Consider the following 16901-nt stretch of genomic DNA (forward strand, 5'->3'; position numbering starts at 1 on the left):
TGGTCGTTGGCGACCGTTAGTATCAGCATACATCAGCTAGCGGCCCCAGACGCGGTGCCTTGTGGGAGTGACGTCATGCCTGGCGCGGGGCTCGCGCGGGTGGGCGGGGCTCTTGTAGGTGGGCGGGGCTTTGCACAGGCGGGCGGGGCTCGCGCGGGTGGGCCTTCTGGCCCCTGCGCGCCGGACGCCGTTCGCGGGAGGCAGCCGACACGCCCTAATCGAGAGGGTTGCCGGTGAAAGTGAGAACTGTGCCTTCTACGCTCGTGGGAAAACGAAAGCGACTTTTCGGCCAGCGCCACGTTTGCCGAATGGAGGGGGAGATGCGGAAGCCGCAGGAAGGCCTCGCAGCGGCCGAGGGAGGCCGGCCATTGCCGGAGTGAGTGGAAGGGATGAACGAACAGGACTCGTTCCAGAAACCGGTGCTGCCGGAGCCGAGGGAGCACTTCTCAAGCGGAGGCGACCCCTCCTTCAGGGCAGCTTGTTTGTGTTTCTTAGAAGAACGCACCCTTGGGGAAGCGCGGAAGGGGTGGCATCTGCGGACCGTGCTCCTTCCGGCAGGAACGCACGCGGGGACGGACCCGGGGGTCTGGTGCCGAGTCGGCTCAGAGGAAGGCAGGCGCTCCATGGCCTCGCTTCCGTGTGGAATCTGAAGACAAAACAGACGAGCAGACCGGACAGAAACGGACTCAGACGCAGGCGGGACTGGCGGCTGCCGGCGGGGGACGACGCTAAAGGGGCTGCGCACAGAGGGGGACGCAGGGGCGGGACGGGAAGTAAGTGCAGCCAGTGATGCCGTCATGACCACGTGCGGTGCCGGGGGTACTGGAAATGCTGGGGGGCGCGTCATAGATCATGTAATTGTACACACGAAACTCAAGGAGAAGGAAGACGCAGGCGGGCTCAGCCGGTGGGCCAGGCCGCACTAACCCTGCTTGTTGCTTTGAAAGGCAGCCGGCAGGGGTGTTTGTGGGGTCTTCCAATCCACATACCCCCTCGTGACCCCACGGGTCGCAGGGTGTGAGCCTTGGTCCTCGTGCTGGGCTGCAAGACTGAGACCACAGAGCATCCCGTGATTGGAAACTCGTGTCTTTGCTGCAGCTTTACGCGGGTTTGTGTGCGAGGAGCTGGGCTTCCGAGCGCTTGAGCCGGAGCCGTGTGCACAAAGACTGGCGCTGGGCCTGTGGGGTGCCCGCGTCTCCGGGTGAAGTGTGTCCCCGGCCTTTTCCTCTGCTTAGTGAGCAGAAGTAAAGGGCGCCGCAGGAGCCCCGGGGCTGCCGGGGGGGACGGGCCAGGCCAGGCCAGGGTCCCGAGCAGGCCGTGCGCAGACGTGTGTGCACTGCTGTGCAGGCGGCTTGCTCATATGATCGTGGGGGATGGGAAAAGGCTGCTTGAAAGGAGGGATAATAAGGCCTTTGAGTACAAACTTATGTCTCCAAACCAGCACCGGCCTGTGCCTGCAGGACTCTCTGCTGGGGGATCCCACTCAGGCACACGTCTTCCCAGGCGCCGGTCCCTGCGCCCACACCCTGTCCGTCTGCCCCGAGTGGGACTGAGGGGCCCCTGTCTCCTGGCAGAGTTACGTAACCACCGCGACTCTCCAGGGTCCTGCTTCCCCTCATTGAGATTCGGGACGAGGCTCCCCTGCTCCTGGCTCAAGTGCAGCTTTGCTGGGCTTTTGTTCCTGTGAATAGTTGCTGCTGGAAGCTCCAGGCAGGATGACTGGGCAGCAGCAAGCCCCTCACCCGGAGACCAGCGCGCTGCCCCAGCAGCAGCCGGGCGGTGAGCAGGGATGGACAGACGGACGGACGGACCGACGGTCGGGGCCTGACGCCGGTTCGGTTATCACCGTGAACAATTTAAAGGCTTGGCGGAGCCAGGGCATCCTGGGAAGTGAGAGTTGAAAGGACTGAGCCGGTCAGTGAGCACCCGAAGCGCAGCACCCAACGCTGAAGCAGAGGGGCAGGCCGGTTTTGCTGGGAAAGCGGCTTTGCTCACGTCCCGAGTTAAGTGCTTGTTTTCTTCTTCAAGTTCGCAGCACTTTGGTGGGAACAATACTTTTACTGAAAGCAGCTTAGTTTAACTTGAGCGTTCTCAGAGTGATCCCGGGCAGCAGAGGTGACAGAGCCCCGGGCGCAGCCGCGTGGGGCCCCCAGCTCCGTGTCTGCCCGGCGCCATGGCGCGGGAGGAGTCCTGCAGGGAGGAGCTCAGCTATGACCGGATGCCCACCCTGGAGCGGGGACGGCCCGACATGGGGAGCTACGCGGACGCCAAGCCGGGCGACCTGCAGCTCTCCTCCAGGCTGCCCCAGTGCTTCAGCCACAAGACATGGGTCTTCTCTGTGTTGATGGGGGTGAGTAGCTGCGCAAGAACCACAGAGTCATCGTCCCCCGGAGGTGACCCCTGGCTAGCGTTGCTCAGGCCCAGTGGGACAAAGCAGCTCCCTCACTCTGCTCTAGAGAGCCCTGTGGGGCTGTATCCTACGAACCACTGCCCTCCGTTCACCAGCATCTATGGCTCCAGCCCCGGGCCTCTGGGCCCTGGGTGCTCTGTGTCCTGCCGTGGTTGGGACAGCCCAGGGCTCCCCTGACCGTCCACAGGGTCATGCATGGTGTGGGGGTGACCTCCATGACGCTCAACTGCTGGGGGGATCTGGAGTCACTCTGTACAGGTGGGGAGGAGCCTCTGGCAGTGAACGGTGGGATGGAGTCCTGGGGTGGAAGGCCGGGCCGGGGGGTCAGAGCAGGCCCAGGGGCCAAAGACCAGGGCCAGCAGGGAGCTGGGGTCAGGCCTTGGGGGGACCACACACTTGAGGAGACTTGCCGGGGGTCCTGGGGCATTCACCTTCAGACCTGCTTGGATAGTCACACGATGACCGAAGGAGTTGGTGTGGCCTATGTGTGCTCGGTCACCTGGGAGCTCCAGGGATCCATGGCGCCCTGGCTGAGAACCCGGGACCCAGCTCAGGACCCTGCTACACACCCCAGGCTCCCGGGTCCCAGCCTCACCATTACCGGGGGGCACGCAGGCCACCTGCCTGGACTCCGGGCCTGAGGGACCTTTAACACTGACCCTCACCCACCCTGTGACCTCACCCTCTGCAGGGAGTTCCCGTCCTCCGGCCCTGAGCCAGATGGGGCTTTGTGCCTGAACCTGGGGGTGGGATCCCAAGGCCCAGAAATCACACATGTTGGGGCAAGGATGTTTTCTGGGGAGAGGCACCATTTCTTGCCTTAAATTTTGACAGAGCTCCTCCTTTTCTTTTTTTAAATACTAGTTTCAGAGATATTTTTTTTTTTTTAACCAGGTTACTTTATTTTGTTTTTTATTTTTATTTTTAATTTTTATTTTATTTATCCGTTTTTAGAGAGAGGGGAAAGGAGAAAGAGAGGGAGAGAAACATCACTGTGCGGTTGCCTCTCATGCGCCCCCAACTGGGGACCTGACGTGCAACCTAGTCATGTGCCCTGACTGGGAATCGAACCAGCGACACTTGGCTCGCAGGCCGACACTCAATCCACTGAGCCACAGCGGCCTGGGCAGGGCTCCTCCTTTTCTTGAAGTGACTGGTGAAGCCCAGGGTCTGACTTTGGAGGGAGGGTGGGCCATGCCATCTTCCGGGCAGGAGTCAGGTCCAGCGGGATCCAGGCGCGACGCGGGCGGGTACAGGCGGCGGCGCCCCGTGGCAAGCGGACCCACCACCCCGCGGCCTGCATCGTGCTGCTGTGTTGCAGGGCTGCCTGCTGGTGACCTCGGGGTTCTCGCTGTACCTGGGCAACGTGTTCCCTTCCGAGATGGATTACTTGCGCTGTGCCGCGGGCTCGGTAAGCAGCGCTGTCGGTCCCATCTCTGGCATGAAGTGTGGGGTGTGCATTTGGGGTTGGGCTCTGAGTGACCCTCCGCTGCCCCTTGCCGCTCACTCAGAGCCTCCTCACAGGGCGGTGGCTTCCGTGGGTCTATGACTCCGGGCTGGAAACGGCACCCTGGTCTCTGACATCAGCAGCTTCAGGCCCTCCATGGCGCGGGGCTGCACCCCACCCCTCCCATGGCTTGTGCCCTGCTTGTGGGGCCACTGGTCGTCCCGGGACACGTCCTGGGTCTTGTGGGGGACCTCTCGCCTGCCTGCTGTCCTGCTCCAGCCTGTCACTGTCCCCAAACATCTGGAAACACAGACACAAGCTTCCTTCACCCCATGCCCTTCCCCATGTTGGCAGCCTCTGCTGCCTTAGGACAAAACTCCTTGAAACAACTCAACCTGCCCTTGCCGTTCTCTCTAGAACTTTCCAGGTGACCCTTGGTCCTCACCACTGGAATAGCCTTTGTTGGGGCCACAGTGACGTGACCTCTGACCCAGGTGGCTCCAGGGCAACGCCAGCCTAGGCTGAGTGTCCCAGCAAAATTCTTGGCAGTGCCCTTCACCCTCAGGTGACAGGCTGGAGAGACAAGGCATGGGGTCCCAAAGGCTTCCCCTCCACCCTCGGGGGCCCCGCCCCGCCCCTCAATCCAACCACTGCTGTCTGGCAGGCCCTGACCCTTCAGTTTGTGCAGCCCCAACTTCAGGGTCTGCAGGAGTCTGTCATCCACAAGAGCAACACCTGGTGTGGCCCCTGAGGGCCCCTGCTTATCCCCCTCTGTCCTCCTCTCTACCTCCTGACACCCCATTTGCCCCTTCCCTTTCCTTTGCTTCTGGGGGGGTCAAAGTGGAGTCCCCAATAAGAACCCCTGGGGCTCTGGACTCCTGAGCAGTTCCACGTCCTTCTCATGGGGATGCGTTTCCCCTTTCGGGTAATTTGTTAGGTGATGAACCCTGGTCATGAGCGACAGGGAGTTGCAGTCCAGCTTCCAAGTGTGTCCGCTTAGAACACTGCTCGTAGCAAATGTCCCTTTCATCTCGTCAGAAGTATTAAGACTTTCCAGAATAAATTACCCTGACAGACCTGGGACCTTTCGACGTCCAGCAAAACCCCGGTTTCTAGTGAGCTGGCAACACTGGTTTTGCCCACACATCTCGGGCTTTAAGGATGTGCGGTGACTGACCGCTGCTCACCAAGCTCTGCTGTCTCTCCAGTGCATCCCCTCGGCCATCGTGAGCTTCGCTGTTTCCAGGAGAAACGTCAATGTGGTGAGTCCCCCCTCAGGTCCATCTCTGTACCATCAGGGCAGCTGCACGGCTCCCAGGCTGTGGAAGAGTCCCCAGGCCCTGCAGGGCTGAGAGGCACATGTGCACCCGTGCACACGCATGTGTGTGCGGTGCACTTGTGTGCATCTGGGCACTCTGTGCGCATGTGTGCATGCGTGTGTGCACTTCTGTGCATGTGCGTGCACACGCTTGTGCATGGCTGGAACGCAGCCCCACGACCCGCAGCGCCCGGTACCCCTACTGTAGGGTTCCCTGGGCCCTTCCTCACTTTGTCCCCAGGAGCTTGCAGGGCACCTGCCCTACCTAATTCTTACATGTCCTAGTCTTTAGAATCTTTAATCAATGACCTGGACTTAGTTGTAATGTTGCCTTTACTTCTTTAGTATGCGAAGGAGAATAAACCCCCCACCTTCTTTTCCAGATCCCCAACTTCCAGATGCTGTTTGTTTCCACATTTGCTGTCACCACCACGTGTCTGATCTGGTTTGGATGCAAACTTGTCCTGAACCCGTCGGCAATAGATGTGAGTCCTGGAGCCACGTGGGCTCCAAATGCTTGCCTGTTCCCTCGGGACATGGCTTCCCGTTGAGCCTCTGCTGTGGGGGTTTGTGGGTGGTGTCGCTGAGCACCCTCTGTGGGTTGGAGGTGTGTAAATGTGTGTCGTGGCTCTTGAGTTTGACAAAGTTGGGGAGTCGTACGTATCCTCCCAAAGAAAAGAATTGTCTTTATTTAACTTTTTCATTGGTTCCGGGTTTATCAATAATGTTTGAATGCCTCTTCCACAACAGTTCTCGGTAATTAACAGGGACCTAGGGGCACGTTTCATCCAGTCTGTGATGCGGGTGGTGACGTGCACCTCTGAGGACAAGGAAAAGCCTGTCGTCCTCGCCCCAGAGCCAAGAGAGGCGACCTCATAAAAACGAGGACCGATCGGAGATCCCTCACGAAAGCCTCCTGCTCTGGGGGTGACCCTATACCACCTTCATTAGAGCGGGGGAACAACGGGGTGGCCCTGAGGAAGCCTGAGCCAGGCGAATAAGGCACAGAGATGGACAGACGCACGCGGGTCAGGGAGGAACGCCCAGCGCCGTCGTCTGCAGAGGAGACGGCTTGCTGCTGCTGTGACCCCGGGACTCCCGAGGGCTGGTCCCAAGGCTGCCGGTGTGAACGTCAGTGTAAAGCAATGGTCTGTGCCAGCAGCAGGGAAGTGGGAAAACGTAGTTCCAGTGCAGACACGTGTGAAGGGAGGAAACAGAAAGTTCCCAGGGGTAAATGTGACGAAAGGTGTGCAGGGCTGTTCTGGAGAAAGCGCCAAGGCTTGCCCAGGGCCCTAACGCTTCTTCGTGAAGGAAACCCTCAGTGCAGGGAAGTGCGTCCGGAGTGAAGGCTCCTGCTGCACCTGGCAGGCCGAGGTGGTGACCGGGGCCAGGGAAGGGGGCCCTTGAAGAACGAGGGGGACGGGCCCCTGCGGCCTGGAGCTGTCACACGGCCATCGCAGTGAGACGGGTACTGCGCTGTGTGGGACCCGGGCCCAGCAGCCCTGCCCTCGCCCGCCCACCGCCAGGAAAACCGTGACCTACACCAGACCCAACAGACCCGACGGGCTGAGCACAGCCGGGAGAGGCACGGGTGCACACGCTGTAAGGAAGGGCTCCGAATTCTCCCCGGCCAAGGGCCCGTCCCAGGGCCCCCGCTCAGAGCCACAAGAAAGTCAAGGGCACCAGGGGACGGCAGCAACCCCTCCCCGAGGAGGCCTGTGTGCAGGCAGCCCAGGGATGCTCAGCCTGGCTAGTAGTCAGAGGAGGTAAATTAAAACCACAGGGAGGGGCCGTTTCCGACATCAGCCTGGCAGAAGCCCCAGGGCACCCACCGTCCACCTGCCGCACGCAGGCCTGGGGTGTGGGGACTCTGCCTCACGTTCTGAAGAAGCACATGCATGGTGACCCCGAGGACGCGCCCCCGCGCGGTGCAAGCCCTGGGGAGCGTGGTCCTGGCAGAATGTCCTGCAAACACCCCAAACCAAAAGCAGTCATCCAGTGTCCACCGTCTACAAGTCCCCCCGAATCAGAGAAGGGGTGAGGAACTTGAGAGAGGCGCCTGCCACCTGCCACACAGCCTTGGAAAGGGTGGGCCAGCAATGTCGGCCTCAATGAAACCCCTCCCTGTAGATGACCCACCTGCCCCACCACCACAAGCAGGCCTGTGCCCGAATCCGCACCCGCAGTTAGCGTTTTTCAGGCCCCTGCGGCCACGTGGAAGGCAGAGCCACGCTGCACGGACGTGCTGCCTGTTATACCGAGGACACGCGACTGTGAACCCTGAACCCCACGCAAGCAAGGCCCTCAGGACCACGATGTCGGAACCACCGGGGATGGAAGGTCTTGCGTGAGGACGCTAACAGTGAAACGGAAAACCACGGCGCGGGAGGGGATGTGCAGCAACGGGGCTCGCTCGCCTGTCCTGCCTGCTTGGGCCTGTGACCCGAGCCCTCGGAGCGTCCCAGGGGCCACCGTCTGACCCTGGGGGGTCCTTTTGGGTTGGCTTTACTTTTACTTTCCCTTTATAGAGGGCCCCTGGGATCCTAGTTCAGCCAATAGCACCAGCGCTTCTCCCATCCGATCAGACTCCTGCAGCCTCCAAGTCCTGGGCTCTGACCCCTGTGCTCCCCCCAGGCCCTGGGCCCTGCACCTCGTAGGTTTCCCTCCTTCGCTCCCCAGAGTTCTGTGGGCGATCCGCTCAGTAAGCTTCCCTCAGTCCCTCCTCCTGGGCACACCTGCTTCTTGCGAGGACCCTGAGAAGCGGACACGTGGGGTTATTTTTTTAAAGTCAGCCATTTATTACCAGCCTGTGATATTACCGTGTCATGGTCGGAATGCACCCTCTGACCGTACTGATTCTTTGGAATTTCCCAGGGCTGCTTGGCGGCCTAACGGGGGGCCGTTTTTCTGAGTGTCCCACACACGCTCTGTGTTTTATTTTGCATGTAGGCTTCTGCGACTCACACTTACTAATGAATTGCATTTGGTTTGAAATGTAGGTTTTACTGTTCTTCAGGCGCGGTGGGGCCAGCAGAGCAGGAGACATCGGTCATTGAAATGACAGTTGACACTCACAGTCCACAAGAGGAGGGGCCACACGGGGGGAGGCCTGGGGGGCAGGAGATTGAGGGAGCCGGGACCGCGGGCACTGGGGCCTCCACTGTGGCGTCACAGGGAGGAGCAGGGCAGCGGAGCAGGCTGGGGACGGGCTGTGTGAACCACGTCGGGGCTCCGGGCCCAGGGGCGTCCCCGGTTGTGGGGTCCCTGGTCCTGGGTGCTGAGGGCAGGTGGAGCCCCAGAGGAAGGGCGGGGCGGGCTCAGACTGGCCCGTTTGTACACAGTTAAATGGACATTTTCTTAAGTGTATAGCTCTATGAATATTAAGTTTTAGCATATTATTCTGTTCATATTCATACAGATGTAGATTCATGTAACCGCCAACGCAGTCAGGACGTGGAACGTCGCCCCCAAACCCCTGGCGTCTCCGTTTTCGGCCCCGGTGCCGCTGTAAACGTGCACAGGCTTTTTTGTAAATGTAGGGTTCCCTCCGTGAGGGGGGCTGCAGTCGCGGGCCAAGCGCAGCCCTCCAGCGAGGAGCGGTTTGGAAACAGACGCGGGGGCACCTCTCCGGGACCGACGCCTTCCCCGAGGGAGCAGGCGTCAAGGCCCGTCTGGGGGGCCGTCTGTGGTTACAGAGCCAAGTGCAGAAAGCGGGCTCCACAGAGCTGTGTTCGCCTTTGGCAGATAAACTTCAACCTGATCCTGCTGCTCCTGCTGGAGCTGCTCATGGCCGCCACGGTGATCGTCTCCGCGAGGTCCAGCGAGGCGCCGGGCAGGCCCAAGGTAGGGGCGCCGCGTGCGGACGGGCGGCCTGCGGGGGCCGTGCTCCCCCAGGAATGCACCCCGGTGCTCCAGCTCTCAGGTGGGCGGGCGTCACGTCCCACCACCCACCAGCAGTGCCTGCGGAGGGACCAGGCTGCCGAAAATGTCGCCGTAAATGCTTCCTCACGTGCAAGGAAGACGCTGGTTTGAGCTTCTGCGCTCAAGCCTGGCGACCACCCGCGACCCCCAGCTGCTCCTTCCTGTTTGGGGGCATTGCCGGGTGGCGGCCCCACTGCGCCTGGGAGGTCACTGTGCCCTTTCTTTTCAGGGCTCCGTCTCTGACAGCACCAGCGTTCTGTATGAGGTGACATTTCCCGCGCGGGCCCTGAAATCCTACTCAGTAAGGAAACTTTCCTTTCTTTCTTCCTGTCGCTTTGTTCATCTGGGGGAGGGGACAGCTCAGACGGGATTAAACCACCACGTTTGTTTCCGGAGCTGCCTGGGATGTGGCTGCCTAGACAGTGCCCGAGTTTCAGTCCATGAGGGACACAGGTCCTGTGGCGTTGGTGACCAGGCACCTCATCTGAGGAGCCGCCGGTATTCTCTCAGGGGCAGGTAGGTACTGAAGGTGACATTGAAGCCGACGTGGCTGTGGGTTGGAGGCAGAGGTGGGCCTGTCCCGGTGACACCTGCTGTCCCTGTGGGGCCCTGCGGCATGTCCCCAGCACGCTCAGAAGCGCCTGGTCTCAGGACGGGTTCCGTAGATTTCCGCCGTGGGTTTTGGAGCCTGCGTTTCCATTTACACCCCGGGTAGGATTGCTTCTGGGTGCGTTTCTCTCCCGGTGTTCCCCACCACACGGCGACGGTGTCTAGGCTGGCTTGTGCCTCAGAGCCTGTACTGTCGGCTCCGAGGCACGTCAGGGTGTCCGTCTTCCTCCCGCCTTCGCTTCGGTCTGTCTCCAGCAACAGCGTGAACCCTTCTTCATCCTCCGTCCCTTGTCGTTCTCTCCGTGGCCTTTGACGGGAGCCCCTCCTGTCGAGAGTGGCCGCAGACACGTGTGTGCGTTTTCTGTCCTGCCTTCCGTCTGGGCCGTTTCCCGCCTGCCTGCCTTTGAGCTGCTGGGAGATTCCTTTCCTGCTCATTTTGGGCTGGACAGGAGGTCACTCCCGAGCTCTCAGCCCGGTGTGCTGCTCCCCGGCCCGAGGTCTTCGCGCTGCCTGTGTGCCTGCCCGTCCGTGACACTCCAGCAGCCCGTCCCACGTCCCCGGTAACGCCGCCCCTGTGCTCCGCCCCACAGGTCATCGAGGTGATTGCTGGTGTCTCCGCCGTCCTGGGTGGGGTCATCGCTCTGAATGTGGATGACGCTGTCTCGAGCCCACACCTCTCGGTGACATTCTTTTGGATCCTAGTGGCTGTGAGTACAACCAGGGTGGCCCTCGTCCGCCGGTGTGGCTGGCCGGCCACTTCACTGAGGCTGGCATGGCTGGTTTGGGGGGCTCAGGCAGGAAGGCTGCAGGGACAGGGACAGTGGGAATGTGGGCGCCGGCCTCCGTCAGAGGCACTGGGGCACCCATGACCCTATGGGTCAGCATGGCAGCTGTTTTTATTTCAACGGTTCCTGTGATTTTACAGTTTTTGTGTTAATTTTGCCTACAAAATACTCGTTTTTATAACTTTGTAATCTATAACATACATTGTTTTTTAACATATCACATATTTCATAAAATGTTTTTACCATGTGCCATTATTTTACATTAGATACTACCCTAGTAAATGCTTAGCACAACAGCCGCGCAAGGGAAGCACGTAACACGTGGTCAGCGTGGTCAGGCCTGCCTGGCTGCCTGGGCGCTGCCACGCGCTGGGAGGCACAGTGTCTCCTGGCCTCTGGGGCCTGATCACGAAGGAACAGAAGCTCATGCCGTGGGTGGTGTGCCCTGCAGGGACGATTGTCCCAGACAGAGACAGAGGCCGAGGCCTCCCTACAGAGCAGAGCGCAGCCACGGACGGGATCCCGCAGCAGGAGCGACGATGCCCGGGACACTGTTGGGACAGCTGGGGTCTGAGTGCGGCCCCTGCGGCTCCTGTGACTGCGCTGCTGAGCCGGCTGACGTCCCGTGTCATCCGCCCGGGCTGGATCGGGGGACGTGCACTCAGCCTCGCCCATGCGCAGGGGGCGGTGTCCGCGCAGAGAGCCGATGTGGGGGGACGCCCGCAGTGGGGCCTCCAGGGCCGGTGGGCACTCCCAGGAGGGTCACTCAGAAGAGGGGCTGAGGCGCCCCCTCCTGGCCACAAGGTGGCTCCCAGCACACGCGAGGCCACCGTTGGGAGTCTCTGAAGTCTTCCTGCCGTCTTTCCTTTCAGTGTTTTCCAAGTGCCATTGCCAGTCACGTGACAGCAGAGTGTCCCAGCAGGTGTCTGGTAGGTGAGGCCCCCAGGCTGCGGGGCAGCTGCACCTGCCCTGGGCTGTCTGTGGGGCCAGGTGCTCAGCGGGGGTGGGGGGCGGCCCCTCTTCCTTCCTGCATCCGCCCGGGGTCCCTCGTCTGACATGATAGTCACCAGGTCCGGCCCAAGTGCCCTGCACCTGACACTTGGAGGCGTGTGGCCTCTTAGACCACCAGCCTTTCTGTGCAATGTGGGGACAGGGTGCCAGGCAGGTCGCGGGCAGTGGTTTTCCAGCAGCACAGACAGCTGTGACACTGGGGACCAGCGGCCCAGCCAGGAGGCTCCCTCAGCAGGGGCGGCGCACTGGTCAGACAGACGTGTGGCGGGCTTTAGCGGGGACCCGACTGTGACGGCCGTCTGCTCCGCAGGTGGAGGTACTGACGGCCATCTGCAGCCTCTCGGCGCCGCTGCTCTTCACGGCTGCCGGGTACCTGACCTTCAGTGTGAGGAGGGTCATGGAGGTGTTTGAAGATTACCCCCCAGCCATCAAGGTGCGTGTCCTTCATTTAAAGCCCAGACGCCTGGGGAGGGTTTCTGGGACCACGCTCTGTGCCCCACATCGTCTGGCTGCACAGGGCGTGAGGCTGGCTCCCACTGGCTTCTGGAGTGGACGGCGGGTGGAGGACGCCCACTGTGTCCCTCAGACCCGCAGAGCCGGCTCTGCTCCCAGCCCGCTCCACACAGGTACACACACCACAGCCCCATGGTCACACCTGAGGTGCTGAAGTTGTCCTGGGTCATCCCTGCTCCAGCTCATGTTCACTTCCTGTGGATCGTCCCGAGAACGAGCCGTGGGCTGAGTCCCACCCAGGGTCAAACTTGCATGTGGCTGTAGGCCCAGGATAGGCCCCCTGGCCCCTGTGCACTGACATTTTGGCATCTGGATTGGGTGTCAGCGGGCATGGGTGTGGCCGTCCCACAGGGTTTCCCAGCAGCTGCCAGGCTGACCTCAGGGGACAGCACCTTTGCTGCGGGTCAGCACTGATGGCGGGTCCCGGCCCGGGCCACTCGCACGTCGGGAGGGAAGCAGGGGAGGCTCCGGCCTCCACGCAGCCGGCAGGCGCGTCGGGAGGTATCGACCCTGCGCAGCATCATCGCCGTGGTCCTGCCCCTTGGGTGGCCCAGCTGCAGTGGAGGGAGCCACCCCGTCTGCCTCTCCTTGCAGGCGCTCCCTGGTCCTGCCCTTTGGGGGTGCCGTGCGTGCGCAGAAGCTGAGGTCTGAGGCTGCTAGGCTCCTCCCTCCTGGGGCGTGACAGGGTGTAAACGTCACTTTACAGCTGTGAGTGCACAGGGTGCAAAGCAGGGTATTCTCGTGTTGCTATTTATTAAGTGTTTTATTGTCTCCCATACGAACAACAGCCTGTGTGACCCAGGTCAGCAGCCAGTCCCCAGGGAGGGGACGGGCCACTCAGGGTTGTGACACTGGGGGAACCCATGTGTTCTTGGCGCCCCTACTGACCCATGTTGTTGGGGGGCCCGGGAGCCTTGCACGTGCGCAGCCCATGCTGACCACAGGGCCGGCCCGCCGCGGCGCCGGGGCCGGTGCCTGTTAACACGGAACCGCAGAACTCAGAGCAGAAGCAAGTCCCTCGATGCCCCTCAGGCGGCAGGATTCCCGCTCAGGTCGCTGAGATGACAGCGCGGGGCCTGGCGCGGCTCCCACAGCCCCGCTGCTCACGCTGGTCCCCCCGCAGTCCCACGACGTGCTCCTGCTGCTGCTGCTGCTGGAGCTGCTGCTGCAGGCCGGCCTGCACACGGGCACCATCCTCCAGTGCGTCAGCTTCAAGGTGGCCGGCCCAGAGGAGCGCCCCACCGCCCCGGTGAGTGGCCTCTGAGCCGGTGACCTTCCCGTCCTGGTGGGGCGCTCCCAGGGCCTGTGCCTAGCGGCACCCTCCCTCACTGACTGCTTTCAAGACCCCTGGACACAACTTGGAGCAGTGAAATGCAGAATGTTTTTTAATACCAGCCAGGCAAATGCAAACCCACACTGAAGAAATAGGACCGAATGCTTCCGGTGGGCTCCTGCCAATGTGCCAGGGTTTGCGCGGCCACAAAGCCCCGCCCTGGCCCTCGCACGCAGCTCCTGGCAGGTGTGCTGGGCGGGCTCTGCCAGGCTCTGACTGCCTGGACCCCCGCGCAGGTCCCACCTCTCGTCTCTGCACCTGAGAGGCGGGGGGTCCGCCCTTCAGGTGCACGATGCCCGGATGCACCGGACACTCTTCCCGCCCGGCCACCTCGGGCCCCTCAAGCTCCCACATCCTGAGTTCTGCACACCCTGCCCCCCTCCCCCAGGCTGCTCCTGGTCCTCCTGGGGGCCCGTCCTCCGTGGCCCTGACCTCTCTCCGGTCCTGGCACTGTCCCCTCCACCACGCTCTTCAGACCACCGTTCCCTTGCTGTTCCCTGGTTGGGGTCCATGGCTGTACATGCGATGAGCCAGGTTCTGGTGCTGGCGGGGGAAGGGCTTGGAAACTGGGCCCAGAACTGCCTCCCTGTTTCTGAAGATCTTGGGTGACAGCTGCCATGTGTCCACCTTCCCCCTGTCAGGTGCCTGCCAGTGCTGTCACAGGGTCCCTGTCTCTGGGGTGCTGTCCCCTGCCCCCGGGAAGGGTCTGAGGTCCCTGTTTATCCCTGTACTGTGGTGTGTCATTCCCTCATTGGGGAGTATTTATCGAGCACCTCCTGTATACACACACTGGCTCTGCCAGGCGCCGGCCCCTCAGAGAACCGGCAGGAAGAGGCCTCACAAGCAGGTGCGGGTCCTTGGGAGCCCTGGCCCCGTGGAGAGCTGCCCCCAGCCCAGGCCTGCGGAGGGTGGACGCAGACGTGACGGGGAGCAGAGACCCAGGGGTCCCCTGGCCTTCTCAGGCTGAGGGCTGCCACGTCAGCATAGATGCCCCTGCACGCGGCCGGCCGGCAAGGTAACCTTTGCCTGTCTTGGTCACAGGTGGCCAGAAGCCCCCTGAAGGAGTTTGACAAGGAGAAGGCCTGGAGAGCCGTGGTGGTGCAGATGGCGCAGTGACGGGGATGGGGGCCTCCGCAGGGCCGCCGCCCCAGCACGTGGCCGCACAGATGCGAGTCGACTCTGTGAGCTACTACTTTCTAACCCTTCCCTGCTGTGGGCGCGCCAGGCTGCGAGGGGACCTCAATTTCAAACAGGCGATGGTGGCTGTCTTGTGCTTGCGGGGCGGTCAGCTCGGTGCCGGGTGAGGAAGGGCTTGTTCTGGGGCCAGACCCCGGGCCCTGGCTGAGGCAGGCCCCTGTGGCCCGCTGCCGGCGGCTGCTCCTCCTGCCCCTCACCCGGCTCCCTTCCCCGTTTTTGTTGAGCACCTACTGCGTGCAGACGGCTAGCTGCACACTGGCTCAGCCCATTGTGGCATTTCCGTTCTGAGTTACGCCCAGGCCGAGCCCCCGCCCAGCATGGTCTCTGGACGAGGGCGGATCTGAGCCCCACCACGCCCCTCCCACCGGCCACCCTGCTGCCCTCTCTCTACTTACCCTGCCTTTGCAGGGGGGCGGCGCCCGCCCAGGGGCACTGCTTCGTGTCCGTGTCCCGGTGGTTGGTCCAGCTCCTGAGCTCTTGGGCAACAACCACATGGAGCTCAACCGGTCCCCTGCGCCAGCTCAGTGATCTTTGGAGCGGGGCCGCGTCCAAGGCTTTGAAACTGACTGGGTCACATCTGTGTCTTGATGGCCTCGCTGACCTGGGCCAGGCTGAGCCCCACACCCTGACCCTGCTTCCGCCATGTTGGCTTTGCTCCCCTAGGCAGGCCACTGCCGTTACCTGCAAGACAGTCGGCCCCAGAACCCTCACCCCTCCTAACAGGTAGTTCATCCTGATCCTCACTCACCTGGGGTCTGGGCTGGGGGTCTCCTCCACCTGCCACCACCCACCTGCAGACTGCAGGGACAGTTTGGGTGTGAGGATAACATTTGCTTTGATTAAAATCATGACCAAGAAGTACTCTGTGTGCCATCTCTGTCCTGAGTATACCTGGACTCATCACAGGGACTGTTAGCCTCTCCCCACTGCCACAGGGACCCAAGAAAGTCCGAGCTGGGGGCCTGTCTGGGTGCAGGAACACTGCTTGTTTAAGGGGTGGTTTTCAACCTGGCGCCTGCACCCCAAGGCGCCACGTCCACAGGGTTCCGTTCCTCAGTGCACGGCGAGGCTCGGGGACCCACTTCCTTCGTTCAGGTACATTCACCAGGTCCCGTGGGCTGGTGCAGAGCCTGGGCCACTAGGGTCAAAGGACAGGGTCCCGGGAGATGAGGGCGGCTGGCGCCGGCCAGTGCGAACCTGGTGAGGGGGAGGCAGGGGCCCTCCCTGTCACCTCACTTCTGAGCACCAGATGGGGATCAGTCAGTCCAATGTAGGAGGTGGGTGGGGTGGGAGCCACCTCCACCTCACTCGGGATTTATGTAACTACCCTCAGGGCCCGTTTGGGGGCAGGGGGGTCCTGGTGAGAGCCCAAAGGGGCGGGAAGGGGGGTGCCCACCCAGGGGAACTGCCTATCCCACACTGTCCTCCACAGCCTCTTCAAAGTGGGAGCAGAGCTTCACTTTGGGGGTCTCTTGGGAAGTTAAATACAAAATAAAGATGATTTAAAACCAAATAACAATGACATCTAGGTTTCGGAAATAGACCGGATCAGGGGCCCTGGTGGGGTGGCAGGTGTCCCCCAAGCACCCGCCCTCCACAAGGATGCTGAGCAGAGATGTGAGGACCAGGAAGGATGCGCACTTCGGGGAGGACTGCGGGACCCGGCAGTGGCGGGGACCCTGGTGACACTGGGCCCGGTGGCAGCGCGGGCCCTCCAGGGACCTGGGGATGCCAACGCCGCTCCAGGGTCTTCTGCGAGACTGGGGAGCTGCCCTGGCCACCCCATCACCCCCAGCGAGCGCACAGCCCCGGTCCTCAGGGCCATGGCAGGGTGCGTGGGCGGAATGGAGCTGTGCGTCCCCCAAGCCTGGCTCTGGGGACCCGGGGACGTCCCGCTGGGGGACACCGGGAGTGAGGGTCGCGGGGCGGAGCCTGTCCAGGCAGCCCGGGCTGGCCCTTGAGGGGCGGTGGCCGGTTGTGACCCTAGGGTCTTTATGACTTGGAGGGGCTCCGACTGCCAGGGCAGGTCTGTGTGACCCCAACAGCGGACGAGGGCGGGACCCCGTGACCCGGGGCGGGGGCGGCGCGGCCACTCGCGGACCCTCCTCCCCGTGGACACCATGGCGCGCGTGTCCCGGTGCCCCAGCCCCCTCCCCTTCGCCAGCACCCGCTGCTCTGGGGACCGAAGCCCCGACCCCAGCCTCGGGCCCCGCCGCGGCACCCCCTTCTGCGGCCCCGCGCGCGCCCCGCGTCCCGCGCCGCCCCCGCGCCGGCCGCCGCTCCGCGCGCCCCCGGCCCCGCCGCCGTCGGCGCCCCACTCCTGAACAGGGCGCCGAGCCGCCCCGGTCCGTTTCCCG

The 16901-nt window shown here is 62.4% G+C and overlaps 1 protein-coding gene across 1 annotated transcript; it reads left to right on the forward strand.

Annotated features, from left to right (window-relative positions):
• The first annotated feature begins 1910 nt into the window (after positions 1-1910).
• MLC1 (modulator of VRAC current 1) lies at positions 1911-15402 on the forward strand. The gene is made up of 11 exons (XM_090272237.1): positions 1911-2350; positions 3732-3821; positions 5066-5119; positions 5559-5660; positions 8920-9018; positions 9326-9397; positions 10296-10412; positions 11363-11419; positions 11812-11934; positions 13138-13263; positions 14389-15402. Exons 1-11 carry the CDS (start codon positions 2174-2176, stop codon positions 14461-14463), a joined length of 1092 nt encoding a protein of 363 aa, XP_090128363.1. The 5' UTR covers positions 1911-2173; the 3' UTR covers positions 14464-15402.
• Positions 15403-16901: the final 1499 nt, after the last annotated feature.

The sequence above is a fragment of the Furipterus horrens genome, unplaced genomic scaffold (genome assembly GCF_987537825.1).
Source record: "Furipterus horrens unplaced genomic scaffold, mFurHor1.1.pri manual_scaffold_4, whole genome shotgun sequence".
Taxonomy (NCBI): Eukaryota; Metazoa; Chordata; class Mammalia; order Chiroptera; family Furipteridae; genus Furipterus; species Furipterus horrens.

Excerpts from the sequence above, each read along its gene's own strand:
- MLC1 (XM_090272237.1), top strand. The coding sequence starts at position 2,174 with ATGGCGCGGGAGGAGTCCTGCAGGGAGGAGCTCAGCTATGACCGGATG. Across the intron at positions 3,822-5,065 it reads TGCGCTGTGCCGCGGGCTCG|TGCATCCCCTCGGCCATCGT; the intron begins GTAAGCAGCGCT and ends CTGTCTCTCCAG. Across the intron at positions 11,935-13,137 it reads ATTACCCCCCAGCCATCAAG|TCCCACGACGTGCTCCTGCT; the intron begins GTGCGTGTCCTT and ends GTCCCCCCGCAG.